The following is a 22809-nucleotide window of genomic DNA, read 5'->3' as shown; positions in this document are numbered from 1 at the left end:
CAGTTAAGAGTTTCACATAGTAGTGGAAAGACCATTGCTGTAGAATCAAACATCTGGATTTGGGTCCCATGTTGAAATTTAAGACAGCTTCTTCCTGATTAAAGAAATTATTCAATATCTCTGAGCATCAATTTTCTCATTGTTTCTGCAAAAACACCTAATAGGGTTGTTGTAAGGATTAAATGAGATACTATGAACAAAACAGTTTTGCATAGCAGGTTATGCTTTCAGCTTCCCTGCCCTGCATGTGCTCTTGTTTCTTCTGCCTAGAACATCTTCCACCCCATACCTCCTGCTGTCTTACATACACATCCAAACACACACCTACACAAACCAAGTTAGGTTTCTTTCCTGTGTGTTCGCATTGAACCTAGGGATTACCCTATTGAAGTACTTATCATACTCTAGGAGCCCTGGTGGCACAGTGGTTAAGAGTTCAGGCTGCTAACCAAAATGTTAGCAGTTCAAATCCATCAGCCACTCCTTGGAAACCGTGTGGGGCAGTTCTTCTCTGTCCTATAAGGTCGCTGTGAGTCAGAATCGACTCAGCGGTAATGAGTTTTGGTTTTTTTTTATCTCTAGTTTAGTTTTAATACTCTATTGAATTTTCTTGTATAATTGCCTCTCTTTGCCAGAGAAGTCTTAAGTTCCTTAAGAGAAAAAATAATACCTTGTCTATCATTGTAGGTCAGTTACAAAGTATAGTGACTAGCTCAGTAAATATTTGAATAAATGAATTTTAATACCATATCTGGCACTGTACTGGGTTCATCATAGCTCCCTGAAGTGGCATACTGTATCTGTGTTTTACTTTTTGTTAGAACATAATCAACTTGAAATATTTTCAGATTTATAGTATGTGGTGATTTATATGTTAAATAGAAATGTTTTTATTATTAGTTATACCTGGAATGACGAGAGTGTTCCTTATTTGTGCTGTAAAGGACTACTTGTAGTTCTATATTTATCTTCCTGTTTCTACATTATGTTTTATTGTAGTAGCCAAATATATATGATATTTACTAATGTAAAAATTTATTTTACAAGTGTTTCAAGAGTTTGCAGTTTAATGTACATATTTCATGATATACTTCTCCATCTGGCATTATTTAGACTTAGAACAAAATAGCATACTTGGAGACAATGCTGTAAAATTAAGAAGACCTATGAAATATGTTGAAATAAAATTATTCTAAGCAGTATAACTGAAACTTTCTCTTATTTTTTTTTTAATTTTAAGTGACTTGCAAAAAATAATAATAATAGAAAATACTATTTGGGGATGGATGAAAAGAAAATAAGGGAGGAATGGAGGAAGTTAATTGATATGGTATGTGCTCTAGACTTACATATGTCCATATATTTGCTTATCTGAATTATTTATAAAAGCTTTACTGAATAGATATAAATTATTAACTGTATAAATTTGGGAGGGGGGATGGGAGAAGTAGAAGTAATGTTATGTTTATATAAATTGTTGAGACCTCTTTCTTTGGAGAGGTCTTATAACCATTTTGCTTCTTCCAGATACAGAGAACTACAACTTAATGAGGAAAGCAAAGTGACAGAATTTCTCCATCAAAGTAAATTAAAATCTTTTGAGTGTGAGCGTGTTCAACTTCTACAAGAAGAAACTGCAAGAAATCTCACACAGTGTCAGTTGGAGTGTGAAAAATACCAGAAAAAATTGGAGGTACGTGTAAAAGCTTTTCTTTTGACATTAGCATAGCATGTAAGCTCAAGTACGAGACTATATCGTAGTATATCATACTGAACTTTATTTCCCCTGTAGGACTTAGCACTGTCCTGTATACAGTCAAAAAAGAACAGCATCAAAAATATACTATTACTTGGAATATTTTTAGTAAGAACAGTGCAAGGCCTATATCAAGAAAGCTGTAGAAATTTACTGAGGTATAAGAAGGAGTGAACCCCATCTTTCTGGAAGGGAATATTCAGTATTATACATTTATCAATCTTCATCAAATAATATTGTATATTCACATTAATCAGGTGAAAGCATGCTTGTTGTAACCGAACGAAGTATAATTCTATAGTACAGCTGAAAGAGAAAAATATATAATAATAGTCAGTATTTTTAAAATAATTTTTTAAATTAATTTATGAGAGGAAATATGTATATCCCATTTTAAAATGTATTCCAAGGCAAGAATATTTAAAACACAAAATGAAAGAACATAAGTAGTACAAAATACAAAGCCCAGAAAACAGATTCACATATATTTTAAGAACTTACTCATGGTGAAGGGACAGTGTTGACATGTTGTTGTGTTGTTAACCATTGTCATAAAACAATATGTGCACTGTTTAATGAGAAACTATTCTGTAAACCTTCATCTAAAGTACAATAAAAAAAAATTAGGAAACACTAGTAAAAATATATTAATGACAAATATTGGGGAAAAAAATCTATGGACAATTAAAGCCAGTTAATATTTTTATCATCCAAAAAAAAGAATGTACTCATGATAGAGATAATATTTCAAATTAGTGGGGAAATGACGAATAGGACAATAAATGGTGCTGTGATAATCTTGTCGATATTTAGAAAGAGTTGGATCCATACTTCGCACCATATACCAAAATAAAATTCAGATGAACTACTAAGCTGAACGTAAAAAATGAAACCATAAAACTATTAGAGGTAAATACAGATGAAATTTTATATTTCATTAGTTTGGAGATGGCCTTTCTGTTGGTTAAAGCAAGGAAAGAAATCATATGGAAAAATTTAAAAAAAGAACACTTTCCGTGTGTTTAAAAAGTCTGAATAACATAAAAATGAAAACTACAAAATAATATTTGTGTATATATAGCAAAGGGTCTGTGTCCTTAATTTTAAAAGATCTTTTATCAAGAAGACATTCCTTCTTCTTCTAGATAAATAAGTGGAAAGAATAGTGGACCATTTTCAAGAAAAGAAATGCAAATTGCTAATAATGGATGAAAATACATATTCTTACTAATAATTAAAGAAATGTAAATTTAAACTTTTTTACCTTTATATAGGTCTTTTTGTTTGTTTTTAATGTGCTGACAGGAATACCCCTAAATGCAAATTGCATGCAGTTAAAAAATGGAACAACTGTTTTGGAGGACAGTGTGGTAATCTATATTAAAAGCAATAAAAAATTGATCCACTATTTTTTTTAAAGGAATTTTATCTAAAGAAATTATAAGAGATGCTGATAAAGGTTTTTATTAACGATGTACATCACACCATTATTTATTATAGTAAAATATTGGAAGTAACTTAAAAGTCCAATTAAAAACAACCAAACCTGTTGCCATTGAGTCAATTCCAACTCATAGAAACCCTATAGGACAGAGCAGAGTTGCCTCATAGGGTTTCCAAGGAGCAGGCTGGTGGATCTGAACTGCCAACTTTTTGTTTAGCAGCTGAGTTCTTAACCACTCTGCCACCAGGGCTCCAAAAGTCCGATAGTAGATAAACAGTTTTCAGTTAGTATATTATAAAGTATGTATTTTGCTATATTCATGCATTGTATAATTGTATGCAATCATGTTCTAGAATATTTTAGATTTGGGGGAAATGCTCATTATAATCATTAAATGAAGGGTACAAGAATGTCACTAGCATGATCTTGACTGGGGGTTGTACGTTCAATAAAAGCCATAAATATACATAGTAAGAAAGATTTGAAGAAAATATATCAAAATATTAAAATTTATTTCTGTATGGTACAATTATGAGTGATTTTTATTTTGTTCATTCTCCTCACTAGTTTAAAAGTTCCACAGAGGCAAAGACTGGGCCTTTTTCATATGATCAGTATATTCCAGGACCTACCCAGAATCTGACCCATAGTTAATGGAATTGATAGTTTTTGGTAATTTCTAACCAAGCATCTGATATGCAATAAGCACAGTACTCAGCCTGATTAGGCACACAACTTTGAACAAGAAACAGTTCCTGTCTTCAAGAAACTAGCAGTTCAGGGCTTTGAAAAGAACTTTCTGTGATGATGGAAACGATCTAGTATGTATACTGTCCAGTTTAATAGCCACTAGCCACATGTGGATATTTAGCGCATAAAGTGTGGCTGGTGCAACTGAGGAACTGAATTTTTTATTTTCAATAATTTTGTATTATCATTCAGTCATGTATCTGTTATTTAAAGAACTTGATATATAATAGATTCCTAAAACTAATTGACCTATTTTATGCATTCATGTTTAAACTCAAATGTTCATATGTTAGTTTTTCCTGAAAGCTCAGTAAAGCTTTTCCGTAAGTCCAATAACTGCGTTCTTCTTTGGCTTTTCAGAAATAGTAATAAATTGAGGCATAACAGCCACTCAGAGAAACCTATAGTAAAAGGGAATTCTTCACCACGGGGCACTAAATGTGTTGGGAAATACCCCAAATCAGAAGTTTCCTCCAAGTTATGAAGAGAGAATTTTAAAGTGTATTTTTCAAACTAATACTTCTTTTAAAAGATCTTAAAATATTTTATGGAATACCCCTCTTTAGCACTCTGATTCTTCATCTTTTTACATATCCATTTCTCCAGGTTTTCTTTCTGTGGTGTTTTTGTTGGAGGGAGTGGGGTACAGATGAAAAGTATCAGTTATGCTTTGGAATAGTCATTCAACACTCCCCTTACTGATCCTGTCTTTTGGCAGGGGATTAATAATTGTCATCAGCCACAAGATTGTTACTGAGTTACATCCCAATATACTGAGCTCCATAAAGCCCAGATTGTTTCACTGAGCAGTGGTTTTATTGTAATAAATTAATACCTTTCTAGAAAACACATTCTCAGTCTGCATGAATAAAGAAGAAATAATGTTAAAACATGAATTTGTGATTTTTACTTTGTTTTGTTTCTCTGACCCAATAAGGGACACTAGAAATCATCCTATAAATATTATTCCCATGCTTCTCTTTATTCACGCTCTGAAGGAATTTTTTTAAGGGAGGAAGGGGGATAATTGTCTTACTTACTTTTGGGTTCTTTTGATGGAATTAATTGAAGGAAAGAAGATAGAATGAATTAAGGAAAAATTAAATTATAATTTCTGCTTATTAAGAACTATAAATAGGTCTTTATCTTTTTCTACATCACAGAAAGCACACCATCACATACTTTTGTTAAGGTGACGTTTATGTCATTAAAGAAAGTAAGTTGTCTTTGGAATTGTTTAATTATGGAGAACTCAGGGTAATTAAATCAGTGAGCTCTATTTTTATGAGCTATTTAATACAAAAGTTTTCATAATTGTATAGCAATACTGTTTTTCAACACTTACTGTATTCCAGGCACACTGCTAAGTGCTGTGAATTTATCATCTCATTTAATCCTTCCAATAGTGTTTTGAGGTAGGCCTAGAAAGAATAAATAATTGCTGAAGATCACAGCTTATAAGTGTCAAAGCCAGGATTGAAATGGAAATCTTTCTGGCTCTAAAATGTATTGTTAATCATAATATTCTATTACTTCTCAGGAAGTAGTACATTACTTATGCTGTATTAGGAAGCAGGTGTAGCACTGCTCCATAATTTGGTCTGTATTAGTACATGAACTTTTCTGAAGATTAGAATCTACCCTAGACATTATACATTCCTTTGTTTTTAGAAGTGTCTCTCTTTTTAGTTAATTTGTCATCTTGGTGATTCCTGTAATGAGATAGCATTAAGAATGTAGGATTTTTTTTTTTTTTTTGGTTACACAAAATGCCACAATTTCCATGCTTCTTTACATCACTTTTTTTTTTTTTTTAAAGAAACTTTTTCATCCTTTCTTTACAAAGGCATTTTTTGATGCTGCCCAAGGGCACTTCACAGTTACCCTTTGATTTGTTGGTTTCAATTTATTGCTGATCAGGAAATCAAAAATCTTAAAACCATGGTAGAAAACAAACCAAACTCATTGCCATCTAGTCAATTCCAACTCATAACAACCCTAGAGGACAGAGTAGAGCTGCCCCATAGGGTTTCCAAGACTATAAATGTTTATGGAAGCAGACTGCCACATCTTTCTCCCACTGAGCGGCAGGTGGGTTCGAACCACCGACCTTTTGGTTAGCAGCCAAGCGCTTTAACCAGTGAACCACGATGGCACCTTATAGGTTAAATAAGCACTAGTGGAAAACTGAGGGACTGGTTATGAGTATATAGTTCTCACATACGGCTTTGTTACATTTAGGCTACTTGTAAACCTTTCTCAAATAGCTGAGATTGCCAGATAAGTGACCTCCAGATAAGTTTAACATTATTGCATTTTTTTAAGTCCAACAAGCCAGTGCTAATAAATCATAGCAAGGATTGTGAGGATGGCACAGGAATGGGCAGTATTTTGTTCTTTTGTACATAAGGTCACTATGAGTAGGAACCGACTTGATAGCACCTACAACAACAGCAATGCAAATCTTACTCTTATAACTATTTCTAAGTTTTTAATTTATCTTTTATTCAGCTTATATAAGGTGCTTCGTAATTTTTAGTTAAAAACAACTGAATTATTTACCTCAGAAATAATGTATTTTACTTCCTCATTAGCCATCTCAATTAAGCTACTTTTATTGTTTAATTTATTAAAAAAGAGAAAAAGGCCTAAAAATATTTTTTGTATCACATTTTTGTCTTAACTGTTAACTCATTTAATTCTGCCTTAGTAAAATTTTTTTCTTTCACTATTAGGTTTTAACTAAAGAATTTTATAGTCTCCAAGCCTCTTCTGAAAAACGCATTACTGAACTTCAAGCACAGAACTCTGAGCATCAGGCAAGGCTAGATATTTATGAGAAACTGGAAAAAGAGCTTGATGAGATAATAATGCAAACTGCAGAAAGTAAGTCTCTCTCACACACGTGATTTTTTTTTTTTTACTGGCAACACAAATCTGGCATTAGTTCTAAAACTGCTTTTGTGGATTTCATTAAAATATAATTGGTGATCATTTTCTAAAGAGTACTTTATATTTAAAAAATTAATCTTAATTCCAGCAATTGGGAGCAAAGAAAAAGTAGGCCATGTATGATAGATTTTATCTTAATTCACTCGTTCAACAATTACCATTTACATAGTCCATGAAAGGGAGTATGGAGTCATGCAAATAGTCCTAGCTTTATAGGGGTTCCTAGTCTGGTCTGCTGGGAAAGGTGCTATAAGCAAGAGACATACAGTACTCTGTGGAAATACAGACTAGAACATACATTAATTCTACCTTGGAGGTAAGGACTTTCTAAGAGGGGAGATGACTCTTAAACAGAGTCCTGCAGAGTGGATAGAAATTCATTAACTATACTGTGTTTGATGCAGAAGTACATTATAGACAGTGGGACATATGCAAAGTTATGGAAATAAGAGAAATTATGGAACTTTCAAAATAATAACGTATATTGGGAAATGGCAGAATATGAAAAGGTAGAAAGATAAACAAGGGCCTAATCTTTTCTTTTTTCTTTTTTAATTGTACTTCAGGTGAAGGCTTACAGAACAAATAATTTCTCATGAAACAGTCAGTACACATTGTTTTATGACATTGGTTAACAACCCCACAACATGTCAACCCTCTCCCTTCTCAACCTTTTTTGTTGTTGTTGTTGAAAATATACATAGCCAAAGATACACCGTTTCAAAAATTTCTACATGCACAGTTCAGTGACATTGACTACACTCTTCCAGTTGTGCTCCTGTTCTCACTTTAGATGAAGGCTTACACAACAAAATAGTTTCTCTTTTAACAGTTAGTACACATTTTGCCCTATGACAATGGTTAACAACCTCACAACACATCAACACTATCCTTACTCAACCTTGGGTTCCCTGTCACCAGCTTTCCTGTCCCCTTCTGCCTTCTGAAGGGCCTAATCTTAAGAAGAAATTTTCCATAATAAGGAATTTTACTTTATCTGTCTTAGTAAAGACAATAGCAAGGCATTAAAGCAAGGGCATTATATTAGTTATCTAGTGCTGCTGTAACAGAAATACCACAAGTGGATAGCTTCAACAAACAAGTTTATTCTCCCACAGTCTAGTAGGCTAGACGTCTGAATTCGGGGCATCAGCTCCAGGGGAAGGCTTTCTCTCTCTGTCAGCTCTGGAGGAAGATGCTTGTCATCAGTTTTCCCCTGGTCTAGGAGCTTCTCCATGCAGGAACCCCAGGTACAAAGGATGTGCTCTGCTCCCGGCACTACTTTCTTGGTGATATGAGGTCCTCTCTCTGTCTGCTCATTTCTCTCGTTTATGTCTTAAAAGAGATTGGCTTAAGACACAACCTAACTTTATAGATTGAGGTCTGCCTCATTAACATAACTGCTGCTTATCCCATCTCATTAACATCATAGAGGTAGGATTTATAGCACATAGGAAAATCGCATCAGATGACAAAATGGTGAACAATCACACAGTACTGAGAATCATGGCCTAGCCAAATTGATACACATTTTTGGAGGACACAATTCAATCCATAACAGGCATGATATGATCAAATCTGTATTCTATAAAGATTACTGACTGCAATGAAGAAATTGAATATACATTTGGATTCCACTGCAGTTATCAGGCATTGACCTTGGAAATGGAATATAGAGAAAGTGATCAGATTGAAGTAAAAGTTTTTCTTACATTAATCAAAAAAAAGTATCCTTATATGAAAACAAACTAAAAATAATTAGAATAACTTTGTCTAGATTCACATTCAGCTTCAATTGAAGTTTATTCCCAATTATAGAAGAATGCCACTGTTATTTATGACTTTTTAAAAAAAATAATGTACTGTAGCAAACATCACAGTTACTGGTGAAATGTTAAAGTATTCTCTTAAAGTTAGGGACAAGATGAAGTTGACACAATACGAGAAAATGACAAAGAAGAAAATAAGAAATCAAAATTAAAACAAACTTTTATTATGTGCAAATAATTTGATTATCTGTATAGAAAACCCGAAAGAACCTATTAGACAAAATAGAATTAAAAGAGTGTTTAAGATCCTGATGAAATTAAGTCAGTTACATTTCCATATACCAGCAACAAACAAAAATATCCTGTTTTAAAGGTAAGTATATTATTTATAATAGTAATACGCAATATAAGGTATGTAGGCATAAAGCTAATGCATAACGCACAAGACCCTTTACATACAAAATTGTGAAATTTATTGAAGGATATTAAAAAATACCTAAATAAATGGAACAACATACCATTTTTATCGCTAAGAAGACTCAAGACTGTGACAGTTCTTACATTTTACATGAAACAGTATAATGTTAATACTTAAGACTGAAAAATAAAGAATGTATACTGTGATACCTAGAGCATCAACTAAAAAGATAAAGTGGAGTGATGTAGCTAAAAGCTGATAGATAAATTATTATATTTTTTTAAAATTTTTTTCAAATAGTCTAAAAGATAGGAATTGAGGAACAAAAAAAGGAAAGAGTACAAGATTAGAAAGTATTTCTAACTGAATGGTATGAAAATACAACATACTAAAATCTGTCATATACAGCTAAAACAGTGTTTAGAAGGAATCGTACAGCTTTAAGTGCTTATATTAGAACAGAAGAAAGGTGTAAAATCAGTGATCTAATGCTCTACCTAAAATGCTATTAAAAAAGAAGAGCAAAGTAAACTCCAAGTAGAAAAAATTAAATAATGAATATAAGAGCAGAAATCAGTGAAATACAAAACTGACAAATAGAGAAAGTTAACAATACCAAAAGTTGGTTCTCTAAGAAGATCAAAAAAATTAATAAACTCTAAACTAGATAAAAAGAGTACAAATTACCAATATCAGGAATGAAAAAAGGTATGTCAGTACAGATCCTACAAACTTGTAAGACGGCGTTAAGGGAATATTATGGAAAAACTTAATGCCAGTAAATTTAGAACTTAAATAAAATGGGTAAATTCATTGAAGAATAATACAACTTAGCAAAACTGTATAAAACAGAATATGTGAATAACTCCATATTCAAGAAACTGTATTCGTTATCAAAAATCTTCTCACAGAGAAACTGTAGGCCTAGATAGTTTTAATGATGAATTCATCATTAAAAAAAATAATACTAGTCTTACACAGACTTTCTAAAATAACATCAGGGAAATCACTTCACACCTTCTTCGATGAGGCAAGCATTACCCTGATACCAGACCTGACAAATGCTCTAAGCAAAATGGGGATAGAAGGGAACTTTGCCAGTCTGTCAAAAGACATCTACAAAAACCCTACAGCTAATATTATTTTTAATGGTCGAATATTGAATGTTTTCCCCTTTCAAGTAGAGAAAAGGTAAGGTTTAGGTTTTAACCACTTCTATTAAACATTTGAGCTCTTAGCCAGTGAAATAAGGCAAGCAAAAAGAAATAAAAGATATAAATATCAGAAGGAAGGAGTATAATTGTATTTGCAGATTACAAAACAGACACTACAATGGCTCAGTAAATTTAGCAGGCTATAAGGTGATTACAGAAGTCCCTGGGTGGTGCAAATGGTTAATGCACTTGGCTGCTGACCTACAGGTTGGTAGTTCGAGTCCAGCCAGATGCACCTCAGAAGAAAGGCCTGCACTTCTTATCTCCAGAACTGTACGATAATAAATTTGAGTTGTTTTAAGACACTAAGTTTGTAGTAACTTGTTACAGCAGCAGTAGGAAACTAATACACCAGGATATATAAAAAACTCATACAACTCAGTGATAAAAAGAAAATCCAGTTTGAAACACGGTCAGAAGTTTGAACAGACAGTTCATAAGGAAGATATATGACCAATAAGCACATGAAAAAGTACTCAGCAGTCAGTCATAAGGGAAATGCAAATTAAAAGCCCAATGAGGTGCTACTACACACCCATAAGAATGGCTAGAATTAGAAAAACTGACTATACCAAGTGTTGGTGAGAATGTGGAACAACTGGCAGTTTCTCATAAAACCAAACAACCTATCCAGTTACCCAACAATTCCATTCCTAGTTATATACCCAAAAGAAAAGATTACATACAAGAAGACTTCTAGAATATTTATAGCAGCTTTAATCATAATAGTAAAAAAGCTGGCAACAGCCCAGGTATCTATCAACATGAAAATGATTAAACCATCACACATTCATACAGTGGAATCAAAACAAACCCATTGCTGTCTAGTCAAATCTGACTCATAGCGACCCTAGAGGACATAGTAAACGTGCTCTGTAGGGTTTCTAGGGTTGTAATCTTTACGGAAGCAGACTGCCACATCTTTCTCCCAACCATTCTGTTAGTAGCCAAGTGCTTAACCACTGCACCACCAGGGCTCCTTTTACAGTGGAAATACTAAAAAAAAAAAAAAACACTGATTCACTCAACAACATGGTTGTTATGCTTAGTGTAAGAAGCCTTACCTGAAAAAGCTCTTACTTTATGATTCAATTTATATAAAGTTCTAAAAGAAATAAAGCCAGTCTTTGATGAAAACAGTGGTTGCCTCTAAGGATAGTTGGAACCAAGAATTAACTGAGAAAAGAGGCATGAGAGAACTTTCTGGGGTGATGGTAATGTTTTGTATCTTGATAAGGTTTAGATTGCTCGTGGGTATATATTTCTCAGAAACTCATTGAATGCTAAAGCTAAGATTTGTACCATTAACTGTGTGTAAATTTTATTTTTAGAAAAGAACCATAAATAAATATTGAACTATAGTTGATGAGTTATATGTTGAACTGTTTAGAAGCAAAGTGTATGGATGCCTGCAACTTATTTTGAAAAGCATTGAAAAAAATGAGATAAATTTGTGGGCAGATACAGGCATGGATAGATGTGTGATAAGCAAATATAGTAAACTGTTTAATTTAGAATCCAGATTTTGGTTATGTGTACAGTTCATTCAAGGAGCCCTGGTGTTGAAATGGATAAACGCTTGGCACTAACTGAAAGGTCGACGATTTGAACCCAGTAGCGGCTCTGCAGGAGAAAAGACCTAGCAATCTGCTCCTGTAAAGATTACAGCCTAAGAAACCCTACAGGGAGGGCCATTTTCTACTCTGTCATATAAGGTTGCTATGAGTCAAAATCGACTTGATGACGCATAACAGCAGCACAGTTCATTCAACTCTTCCATATATGTAAATAAAAATAAAATCTTTAGAAGAGTATAGAAATTATTTTTTCTGTGATGTGTGAAGAATCTTAAAACCATCTTAGAATGAAATGTATTGTACTTGGAAGATCAAGAAAGTAGGTTATTCTCTATCAGTTCAGACTGGAAATTGAGAATATTACTACCTTTTTTTAATGCATTATTGGTTAACCAAAAATTTCCATAGTGTGAGCGCAAAGCATTTCTTACACTACTTCAATGAGTATAATTTGTCAAGGGTTTTTGAGCTAATTGAGATAATCTCAGCAGACATGAAGGTGATTGAGCTTTCTTTATTAAGGTATAACCATGGCAACTTAAAGTATCCTGTTTAAATTCGAATCCCTTTTTGTAATCAAATAAGTGTATTTTGGATATTTGAGTTTAGTTCTCAAAGATCTCATAAATTGGTAAAAAGTGTAAGTATTACCTAGAAGCTAAATAAACTCAATATAAAAAGAAAATCAAATTTCTAGTTGTCAAATTCAGTGACTTGTTTGCTGTGCATCCTCATTCTACTTGTAGCCTCTGCTAGGCATTTGTCCCACTTCTCAAAACTTTGTTCTCTTGCTGCTTGAATCACCTGCCTTTGATTCTTCTCCATCACTTTTGTTGTCTCTTCTTCTACCTAACTCTTTTGTTGTCGTTGTTAGGGGCTGGCAAGGTATTTCCAACTCATAGTGACCCTATGTCCTGTGCCATCCTCACAATTGTTGCCATGTTTGAGCCCATTGTTGCAGCCACTGTATCAGTCCATCTTGTTGAGGGTCTTCCTCTGTTTTATTGACCTTCTACTTTACCAAACATGATGTCCTTCTCCAGGGACTGGTTCCCCCTGATAACATGTTCAAAATACATGAGACAAAGTCTCACCATCCTCACTTCTAAGGAGCATTCTGGCTGTACTTCTTCCAAGACAGATTTGTTTCTTCTGGCAGTCCATGGTATATTCAGTATTCTTCACCAATACCATAACTCAAAGGCATCAATTCTTCTTCGGTCTTCCTTATTCATTGTCTAGCTTTTGCATGCATATGAAGCGATTGAAAACCCCATGGCTTGGGTCAGGTGCACCTTAGTCTTCAAGATGACATCTTTGCTTTTTAACACTTTAAAGGGGTTTTTTTGCAGCAGATTTGCCCAGTGCAGTGTATCTTTGCATTTCTTGACCGTGGCTTCCATGGGTGTTGATTGTGGATCCAAGTAAAATGGAATCCTTAACAACTTCAATCTTTTCTCTGTATCATGATGTTGCTTATTGGTCCAGTTGTAAGGGTTTTTGTTTTCTTTATGTTGAGATGTAATGGAGGTTGGGTGAACCTCTGGAACTACTGCCCTGAGACAATCTTTACCCTTAAACCTTAAACCAAAACTACCTCCTGAAGCCTTCTTAAAACCAAACAGTAGTTTAGCTTAACTAGTAAAGAATGTCTGCCTTGAGCATTGTGTTCTTTTAAGAACTATCTATATGGGATTAAATTGACAACAGCAACTCAGAAGATTAGAAAGGAACCTTGGGGGTAGTGAGTTTGTTATGGGGGAGGAACAACTCAGAAAAAGATGGTGAGAATGGTTGCACAACTTAAACCATGTAATCAATTTCACTGTATTGTACATGTAGAAACTGTTAGATTAGTGTATGTTCTGTGTATATTCTCAACAGTTTTTTTTTCTTAAAGTAGTCATTTCTTTTATCAAGAAGGGAAGTAGTGAATTGATATGGTATCATTATTTGTTCAATTACATAACATACATTGCATGCAAAAAGCCTTTGAATCATTGAGGATCAATACATGTGTATTGTTATGCTTTATGGCAAGAAAACTGAATTTGTCATATGATGCAATCCCTCACACCTTTTAAAAATAAATGGAGCAAATACAGGCAAACATATGCTTTAAGAAATAGGCTTCTACTTACAAATGGGCCGTTTTGAGATTACGTATTTGTCCTTTTTAATGTTCTTATGCTCCCTAATTTGTTATTATGATCTCTTTTATTTTCACTTCTACCATGCTTTTTAAGAAAAAAAAAAAGATGTCATATCATATACTTTAATATTTTCCAGTTGAAAATGAAGATGAGGCTGAAAGGATCCTGTTTTCCTATGGCTATGGTGCTAATGTTCCCACAACAGCCAAAAGACGACTAAAGCAAAGGTAAAAATCAATATGTATTTGTTTTACTTATCCACTCAAGCTAAGTGTAATTACATTGTGCTTTTTGATAATGTGCTGAGTTGAGTGACAAAGTAAATTTACTTTATTCTTGGTATGCATAAATGTTAAATTGATAACAAAATGAAACACGGTAAGAATCATGCATTTCATGTTTTTTAAAATGAGTTTAATGATCAGTAGAGCAGAAGTGTACATTAGAATTTTCCTAGAATTACAGTCAATGCTAAGAAAGCCATTTAAATTTTATTTTCACATTAATTTTAAATGAGTTACAAATACTTTCATATCAACAATTTTCAGGTTAAAATTAGTTAATTATGCTTCCTTATTTTCTTTACCTCTTTTTTTTAATTCACCTGCCTGTATTCATTGACATATACTTTACAGAGAGAGACAGCATATATATTGTAATTAAAATTTTTGAAAGATCCACTAGTTGTTTGTGAGACACTGCTTAAACTGCACTAATAGAAAATTGTACCTGTATTAATCAGTTTTCTAGTTGGCTTAGCTGATTCTTTTTTGTAACTCCTTTTCCCGTATCTAAATTCATCCTACATACAGTTGCTATGCCAGTCTTTCTTTAGCATTATGCTTTTTGCAAAACTTCTCACTGCCCTTTTTGCTAACACACCAAATCCAAGTGTTTCTGCCAGACTTCTAAGCCCCTCTGTAAGAGACCTCACGTCTCCAGCCGCATTTGTCTCTCTACCCGATATGAGAGTAGGTTTATCTTTTTATCTGTAAACATCTGTGTTCTGCATACCACACAATAGAGCATTTATCTTATCTCATTAGCTATAGTTTCCCATGTAGTTTCCCCAAGTAGATGGAAAGTTTCTTAAGGTCAGCAACCCCATGCTGTTTATTCATTACTATCTCTGTCTAGCACAGTTCAGGATCCAAAAAACCAAACCCATTGCCTTCAAGTTGATTTCAACTCATAGCAACTGTATATGACAGCGTAGAACTGCCCCATAGGGTTTCCAAAGCTGTAAATCTTCATGTAAGCAGACTACTACATCTTTACCCATGGGGTGGCTGGTGGGTTTGAAGCCGAGTGCTTGACCACTGCACCACCAGGGCTCCTTTACAGTGCAAGATACCTACTAGTAAGACGCTTCTTCATCTGAGTACTGGAAAATTCAAAGCTGTTTATCTTATTTTTCTATTAACCAATTTAGATTTTTAGAGACATTGCATACTAAGTTAGAAAAGAATCCCATCTAAACTCTGATACTTTGGTAAAAACTTTGAAGTGATGACTCAGAGATTAAAATGTCTTTATGGCTATTTAAAGTAATGTAGGATATGGAACATGAACATTTTATGGGAGGTAGCAAAAGGATGCTTAGAACTTGTATCTCTTGCTGGTTAGACTAAATATCTGCCAAATTGAGATAAAGGATAGATAACTAAAAAGTATCAATTTGTAGCTGGAATGGTTAATTCTCTCTGGTGAAGATGCATGTATGTCTAAATTGTATGTTATTTAAGAAATCAGCTGTAGTTCCATCCCATTTCCAGGGTCCTTGTAGTCCCTCCAAAGGTCAGTAGGATCGCCTAGGATATTTTGTAATTTTTAGCATACATATCTTTGTTTTTTAGCATGATGTTACCTAGGGAAGATTTAGTAACATAGTTTTATGGGTACGGGACTTCTGTATCATGGTAAATGATAGCTAAAATACTAAAAAAATGAAGTTTGAAGGAAGATGTCCATTTTCTTCTCTATTTTGGTATCTAGATTCTCTCCAAAATAATCTTTGCCACAAGGGGAAAAAAAAATAATTTTGCTGACATAAGCTTTCTTTCTTTAGCCCCAAATGCTGAGTTCTTCTAAAATTGAAAACAATGATTGCCATTACCTTTCTATTTTTTATGAATTTCCAAAAACAGCAGTTGATTTCTTAATATTCAGAGTGAAGATTTGGGGAACCACAACTGATTCATATTCTGAATAATCTAACTGTCCAAATATTTCTAAAGATTCTATCACCAGGCTATCTATGTGACTTGAACAAGTGCCTAATGGGCATGCTATTAATATCTCTTGCCAGGTGGTGCCAGGCATTCTTCTCATGGTGAACCAGAGGGTTATTTTGAGGAAGTGCTTCTCAGGTCATCTAAACTGAGAGAGGAGAAAGTCTAGATATCCAAAGAGGACATCTTATTTCATTTACACATTCCTTCATTCATTCAATGACTTTTACCGAGTGCCTACTGCATGCACAAAATTGACCTGAGACACAGAAGATACCAGTTTCAGAATCTGATGCATTTCTGAAGTTTGTAGAATCCACAATTATCATCATTAATGGATATTGTAAAGAAGGCAAATGGTTTTATGCTTTCTTTGCGTGTAATTTAACATGAAATCAATATGGCCTTTCAAACAATCTGTATTTAATCCTTCACATTTGAAATTAAAGCAGTAGAAACTTAAGGTGAATTCTAAAACAACGCAGAGCAGCAAATGAAATATTTGTGTAATATAGTTTTCATTATACATCAGCTTATACCAAAATATATTAAAATTTCACAGAAACTTATTTCCCAACTACTATACAATATATTCTGTTCATACTAAATTTGATTTAAAATATCATATATTTTCCAAACATTTAGACATTTTTAGGATAACATTTAATTGGAGGGGGTTTTCTGATTAGAAAATTAAGGAAACTACTGATAATCTTACCACACAAAGATAACCTTCAAAAATTTACACAGATACATGTATTTTTTAACAAGTTTAAGATATTATGTAATTTAGTAGTTTATTATCTTAGAATTATATCCTGAGTATTTTTTTTAAGTTATATTTTAGATGAAGGTTTACAGAGCACATTAGTTTCTTATTAAACAGTTAGTACACGTATTGTTTTGTGACGTTGGTTACCAACCCCATGACGTATCAACACTCTCCCCTTCTCGACCTTGGATTCCCTGTTACCAGCTTTCCTATCCCCTCCTGCCTTCTCGTCCTTGCCTCTGGGCTAGTGTCCCCATTTAGTCTCGTTTTCTTTTATGGGCCTGTTGAATCTTTGGCTGGAGGGTGGACCTCAGGAGTGACTTCAGTACTGAGTTTAAAGGGTGTCTAGGGGCCGTACTCTTGGGGTTTCTCCAGTCTCTGTAAGACCAGTAAGTCTGGTCTTTTTTTTTGTGAGTTAAAATCTTGTTCTAACCAAAACCTAAGAAGTTTCCTGAATACCACCAAGCACTTTGAGGGACAGAGTAGGTCAACTGGCATAACAAAGTTTATTAAGAAAATGTTCTGCATCCCACTTTGGTGAGTGGCGTCTGGGGTCTTAAAAGCTAGCGAGCAGCCATCTAAGATACATCAATTGGTCCCAGCCCACCTGGAGCAAAGGAGAATGAAGAACACCAAACACACAAGGAAAATATTAGCCCAAGAGACAGAAAGGGCCACATAAACCAGAGACTCCATCAGCCTGAGACCAGAAGAACTAGATGGTGCCCGGCTACTCTAATGACTGCCCTGCCAGGGCACACAACAGAGAATCCCTGATGGAGCAGGAGAAAAGTGAGGTGCAGAACTCAAATTCTAGCAAAAAGACCAGACTTAATAGTCTGACTGAGACTGGAGGGACCCCGGAAGACATGGCCCCCAGACTCTCTGTTAGCCCAAAACTAAAGCCATTCCCAAAGCCAACTCTTCAGACAAAGATTAGACTGGACTGTGGGACATAAAATGATACTCGTGACGAGAGTGCTTCTTAGCTCAGGTAGATAGATGAGACTAAATGGGCAGCTCCTGTCCAGAGGCAAGATGAGAAGGCAAAAAGGGACAGGAGCTTGTTGAATGGACACAGGAAATCTGGAGTGGAAAGGAGGAGTGTGCTGCCATGTTATAGGAGGAGCAGCTAGGGTCACATAGCAATGTGTGTATACATTTTTGTATGAGAAACTGACTTGAACTGTAAACTTTCACTTAAAGCACAATAAAAAAAAAATTTTTGTTTTGTTCTACATTTTTCTCCAGCTCTGTCTGGGACCCTCTGTTGTGATCCCTGTCAGAGCAGCCGGTGGTGGTAGCCGGGCACCATATAGCTGTGCTGGACTCAGTCTGGTGAAGTCTGTGGTAGTTGTGGTCCATTGGTCCTTTGCACTAATCTTTCCCTTGTGTCTGGTTTTCTTCATTCTCCTTTGCTCCAGACAGGGTGGGACCAGTGAAGTATCTTAGATGGCTGCTCACAATATAGCCTGAATATTTTCTTATCAAATATTCTTCAAAAAGATCATTTTTTAATGATTATCAAAAGCCTTAGTTTTTAAACCCTCTGATTTTGAGTACTGTATTGCTGTTAATACATTAGAAAGCTACTGAAAAATTTTATGAGTTGTCTGTTGCTATCCAATGAGTCGTATGAAGTTAAAATGAGAAAATGAATTCAAAGTTCATCACACAGTGCCTGGCATAAAAAACCCAAACCTGTTGACACTGTGTCTATTACAACTCATAGGAACCCTATAGGACAGAGTAGAACTGCCGCATTCGGTTTCCGAGGAGCAGCTAGCTGGTGGATTCAAACTGATGACCTTTTGGTTAGCAGCCGTTTTTACGCAAATAATGCGCGTCTTCTACATTTGTTTGCCAACTGTGCCCTCCCCCTGCAAGGTATTTTCATAAGTGCTGCTATGCCAATTTTTTTTTTTTTTTTACATATTGCTGTAAAAAAGAGAAGAAAGAAAATTAGCATAGCTCACTTATAAAAATATCTCAGGGGGAGGGCACAGTTGGCAAACAAACATAGAAGGCACATGTTATTTGCATAAAAATACAGTAGATGTTCGATAAATGTTGGTTTATTATATCAGTTAATATGTTTTTAAAGTAAATTGCATAATCGATTTTAGAAGAAAAGCCAGGCACAATTTGAGTTTTAGTTTAAAACCATTTTGTTTTAAAATTTTAATGAGATCTCCTGAAATAATTAGTAGAGACATCTCCTGGACATGAAACCAGTTTTGAGATTTACTTTCTTTGATGTCAGTCAGTTACTTAAGACGTTTGCTATAATGCCAATTTCCTGCAAAGTGGTAGCATAATTAGTTTTTCTAGTTTGAAAAATAACTCCCCAAAATATCTCTTAAACACATTATAATTATAAAATAACGTAACTCACATTTTGAAGTTGCAATGGAGATAGGAACAATAACTAAATATTGTGGTAAACTCTTTCTGGGGCAAAGTTAAGGAAAGTTAAAAGAGCTTGTACAATTAAAGTAGATTAAAATAAAATATGAGTTCTTCCTGACTTGACTGAACTTGAAAATCTGAAGTAATGTTTTTGTTTTAGTCATGACTGTTTTGAAAATAGCAAACAAGATTTTCTGGTTACGTGTTTTGGTTATGCTTTTTAATCTGCAGCACTGAATGGGTGACACCCAGGCACTAAGTGGTCTTAGTGTGTGCTTTTCTATTTGTTTTGGCAGATACGAATGCGGAACTTTTCTAAAGGTTTTAAAGCTATTCAGATTGCAAAATTTACTGCATACTAAAAAGAACTTTAAGTTGAAACTTTCACAGTAGATTGAGCTACATAATAAAGGAAAAAAAATAAAGCAGAGGAAAGTAGCAGACTTTTGTACGTAATGACAATTTGTTTTCCTCTCCTTTATCCTCATGTATGTGAGTTCTCATTTTTATCCTTGGAGGAAGTCTGTGCTTTATTTCATTTGGGTTAGTTTTAGGAATAGTGCTTTAAAGAATTACTGTTATTTCATTTGTGATCAACTTGGAAGTTTAACTCTATCAAAAACAATAGGGAACTTCTCATTTAACTACAGATAATCAGCATGAGACCATTATTTAGTCCTCAGTAATTACCAGCCGAGCAGGTAGTGCCAGACCCAACCTGAGGCTTTCTGAAGCTGGAATCATTTTGGTCTATCTGCCTTTTTATTAAACCATTTTTCTTGCCATGCTAATAGAGCCATAACTGTGCCCTGGTAAAAGTGAAGAAGTTCAAAAAGCTAAATGTTTCAGACCAAGTAACTAATCAGTGTGCCTCGGGTGCACTTATTTATTTTTATTTTTTGAATTTTGACAGTACAAGAGAACCATATCGACAACTGAAGGACTTAGTATACAGCATCAATCCCCCGTTTTTCTTTGACATCACTCAGCTGTAAATAGAATTCTGTCATGCACACATTGCCTCGATTAGACTGTTAAGAAGTTGTATGAAATAGTGAGGCCCTGACTGCCATTGACAGATCCAAGAGAAGTAATCTTTATTTGGAGTCAAAAACTGCTGAGAGCCAAGAAATAACCTTTGGGGAAATAATTTTATCAAGTAACAGATGAAATTTTGGTTTAATATTTAGATATAAAATTATACTCTAATATTAGTTTCTAGTTTCATATTGAACTTAATCTTGGTACAGATAAAAATCACATGGCAACTAATATAGTTACAAAGAAGTATTGTGTGTTGTACCTACTTTAGCGTCACGACAGATAGCTTGTAAAAACATTGCCTTCTTGAGAACTTCAGTACATTCTATACAAAAAATAACCTTTAGCAAGAATCATTTTCCCTGACTGTATCCATAGTTACTCTTTATAAAGAACTCGGAAAGGACTTGTTTTCATTCTGTGTGCATTGTGGTTAGGAAACCTAAACTCAGCTGATTAAGCAATTCATTTGTGTTACTTTGATTTTCAGTTAAACCAAACTCCCCTCCTTCCCTCCCATTTCTCATATCCCAGCTTTCTAAACAGAATCTACCTATAAGACCAAATCACTCACCAAAGCAATATGCCACATTTAGATTTAGGAAATTGAAAATATAGAAGGGGTGAATTGGCATCTGTGACATTTACCTTTTTCACTTATTAACTTTATGTACTTTTTAATTGTTAACTTCAATGCTTAAATACTTATCATTAGGTGAACTTTAATATTGAGGCTCTGCAACCTTGAAATATGGTTTCTAGCAATGTATTCATTTGGACAAAATTCACTGCAGCACAACCAATTAGGAAATATTTATTAAGTGTCACTCTGTTCAGTTCTATTATTAGGCACCACCGAGGGATACGTAAGACCCCTGTCTTCCTGTAAATTGCATCTCTTGGGGGCAGAAAAGGTTAACACACAAAAGAATATCAAGAAATATCTGTAAATATATAATTTAGTGCTATACTGTGTGTTAGACTATATTAGTCAGAGGAATAGAGATCAGTGAAGGCCCAGGATGGTCAGGAAAGGAGAAATTAGAACTTGATGAGAGCCTTTAAGTTGGACTAACAAGCCGTGAAAGAACCTATCTCCTTCAAACTGGAGAACCAACAGAGGTACAGAGGAAGGAATATACAGAACTTGTTTGTGGAATGTTAAGTAGAGTTGACATTAATGGGAATTAAAATTATTTCAGGTGAGATTATAGAGGGCCTTGACATTTTTAAAAAATTAAATATAGAGTAGAATTAACCATGTAGGTAAGATTTAAAATGGGTGGGGAAAAGGACATAAACATCAGTTCATTAAGGAAGAAATGCAGATATCTGACAAACATGAGAAAGTGTTTAACCTCACAAATAAATTAATTAATTAAAATTCTATTGCTTATCTATAAGGTTAGTAAAACAGTTAAAGATTGATGATGTCCCAGTGTTGTTGGCTAGAGTGTGTAGAAGCAGGAGGTCTTAGGTAAAATTCATTCATTCCCCAAAGGGTACCTCCTTTGTGCCAGATATTATTTAAGGTACTGGTATACATAAGAAAAGAAAATAAATAAAAATTTCTATCCTTGGAGAGCTTTCATTCTAGTCCATGAGAATTTAAATTTGTACAGCATTCAAAAGGAATATCTGAAAATTTATAATGCAAATGCATTTTGACCCACTCATTAAACATTCTAAGGAAATCACAGTACAAGGAGTGCAGAGATAGATTAATACGTGTGTGTGTGTGTGTGTGTGTGTGTGTATGTGTATATATATATATATACCCATTGCCATCCAGTCGATACCGACTCATACCAACCCTATAGGACAGAGTAGAACTGCCCCATAGAGTTCCCAAGGAGCGGCTGATGGATTCAAACTTCCGACCCTTTGGTTAGTAGCCAAGCTCTTAACCACTGCACTACCAGGGCTCCGTATGTGTGTGTGTCATTGCTATAAATGCTCTACATTTTAACTCTTTTTAATCCTCACGACTACCATTGGTAGTAGGTGCCACTAGTACCTGATTTCAACAGATGGAGAAATTGAGCATAGAGAGATGAAGGTTTTGTTAGCTTAAAATTGACAAAATTTCTATTTGAACCCTGACAGTCTGACTCTGGAGCATACCCACTCTGTTTTGGTACTTTTTTTTTAGTCTCAAAGTTGTCCGTAATAGCAAAAAGTTGGAAATACTGTTACTGTCCATCAAGAGATTATTTATGTAATTGAATTATGGTAGGTTCATTTGTACAGTGAATTACTTTACAGCCATTAAAAGGGATGATATAAATGTCTGTGTCCACATGTGTTGTTGTTTATTACAAAC

At 34.4% G+C, this 22809-nt stretch overlaps 1 protein-coding gene across 4 annotated transcripts in view; it reads left to right on the top strand.

Moving 5' to 3' along the window:
- PIBF1 (progesterone immunomodulatory binding factor 1) overlaps nucleotides 1-22809 on the top strand; it is a 264067-nt gene that overhangs the window by 108369 nt on the left and 132889 nt on the right. For all 4 annotated transcript variants that reach the window (XR_002823191.1, XM_023726735.1, XM_023726736.1 and 1 more), the window contains exons 11-13: nucleotides 1528-1693; nucleotides 6686-6836; nucleotides 14170-14260. Coding sequence is in view for 3 of the 4 variants with exons in the window: in XM_023726735.1 (XP_023582503.1) it covers nucleotides 1528-1693; nucleotides 6686-6836; nucleotides 14170-14260 (408 nt within the window). In the remaining variant the exon portion in view is untranslated. The remainder of the gene's footprint in view (nucleotides 1-1527; nucleotides 1694-6685; nucleotides 6837-14169; nucleotides 14261-22809) is intronic.

This window comes from Trichechus manatus, unplaced genomic scaffold (assembly GCF_000243295.1).
Source record: "Trichechus manatus latirostris isolate Lorelei unplaced genomic scaffold, TriManLat1.0 scaffold00013, whole genome shotgun sequence".
Classification (NCBI taxonomy): Eukaryota; Metazoa; Chordata; class Mammalia; order Sirenia; family Trichechidae; genus Trichechus; species Trichechus manatus.
The sequence above is the reverse complement of the archived record's forward strand: the minus strand, read 5'-3'. Positions and strand labels throughout refer to the sequence as shown.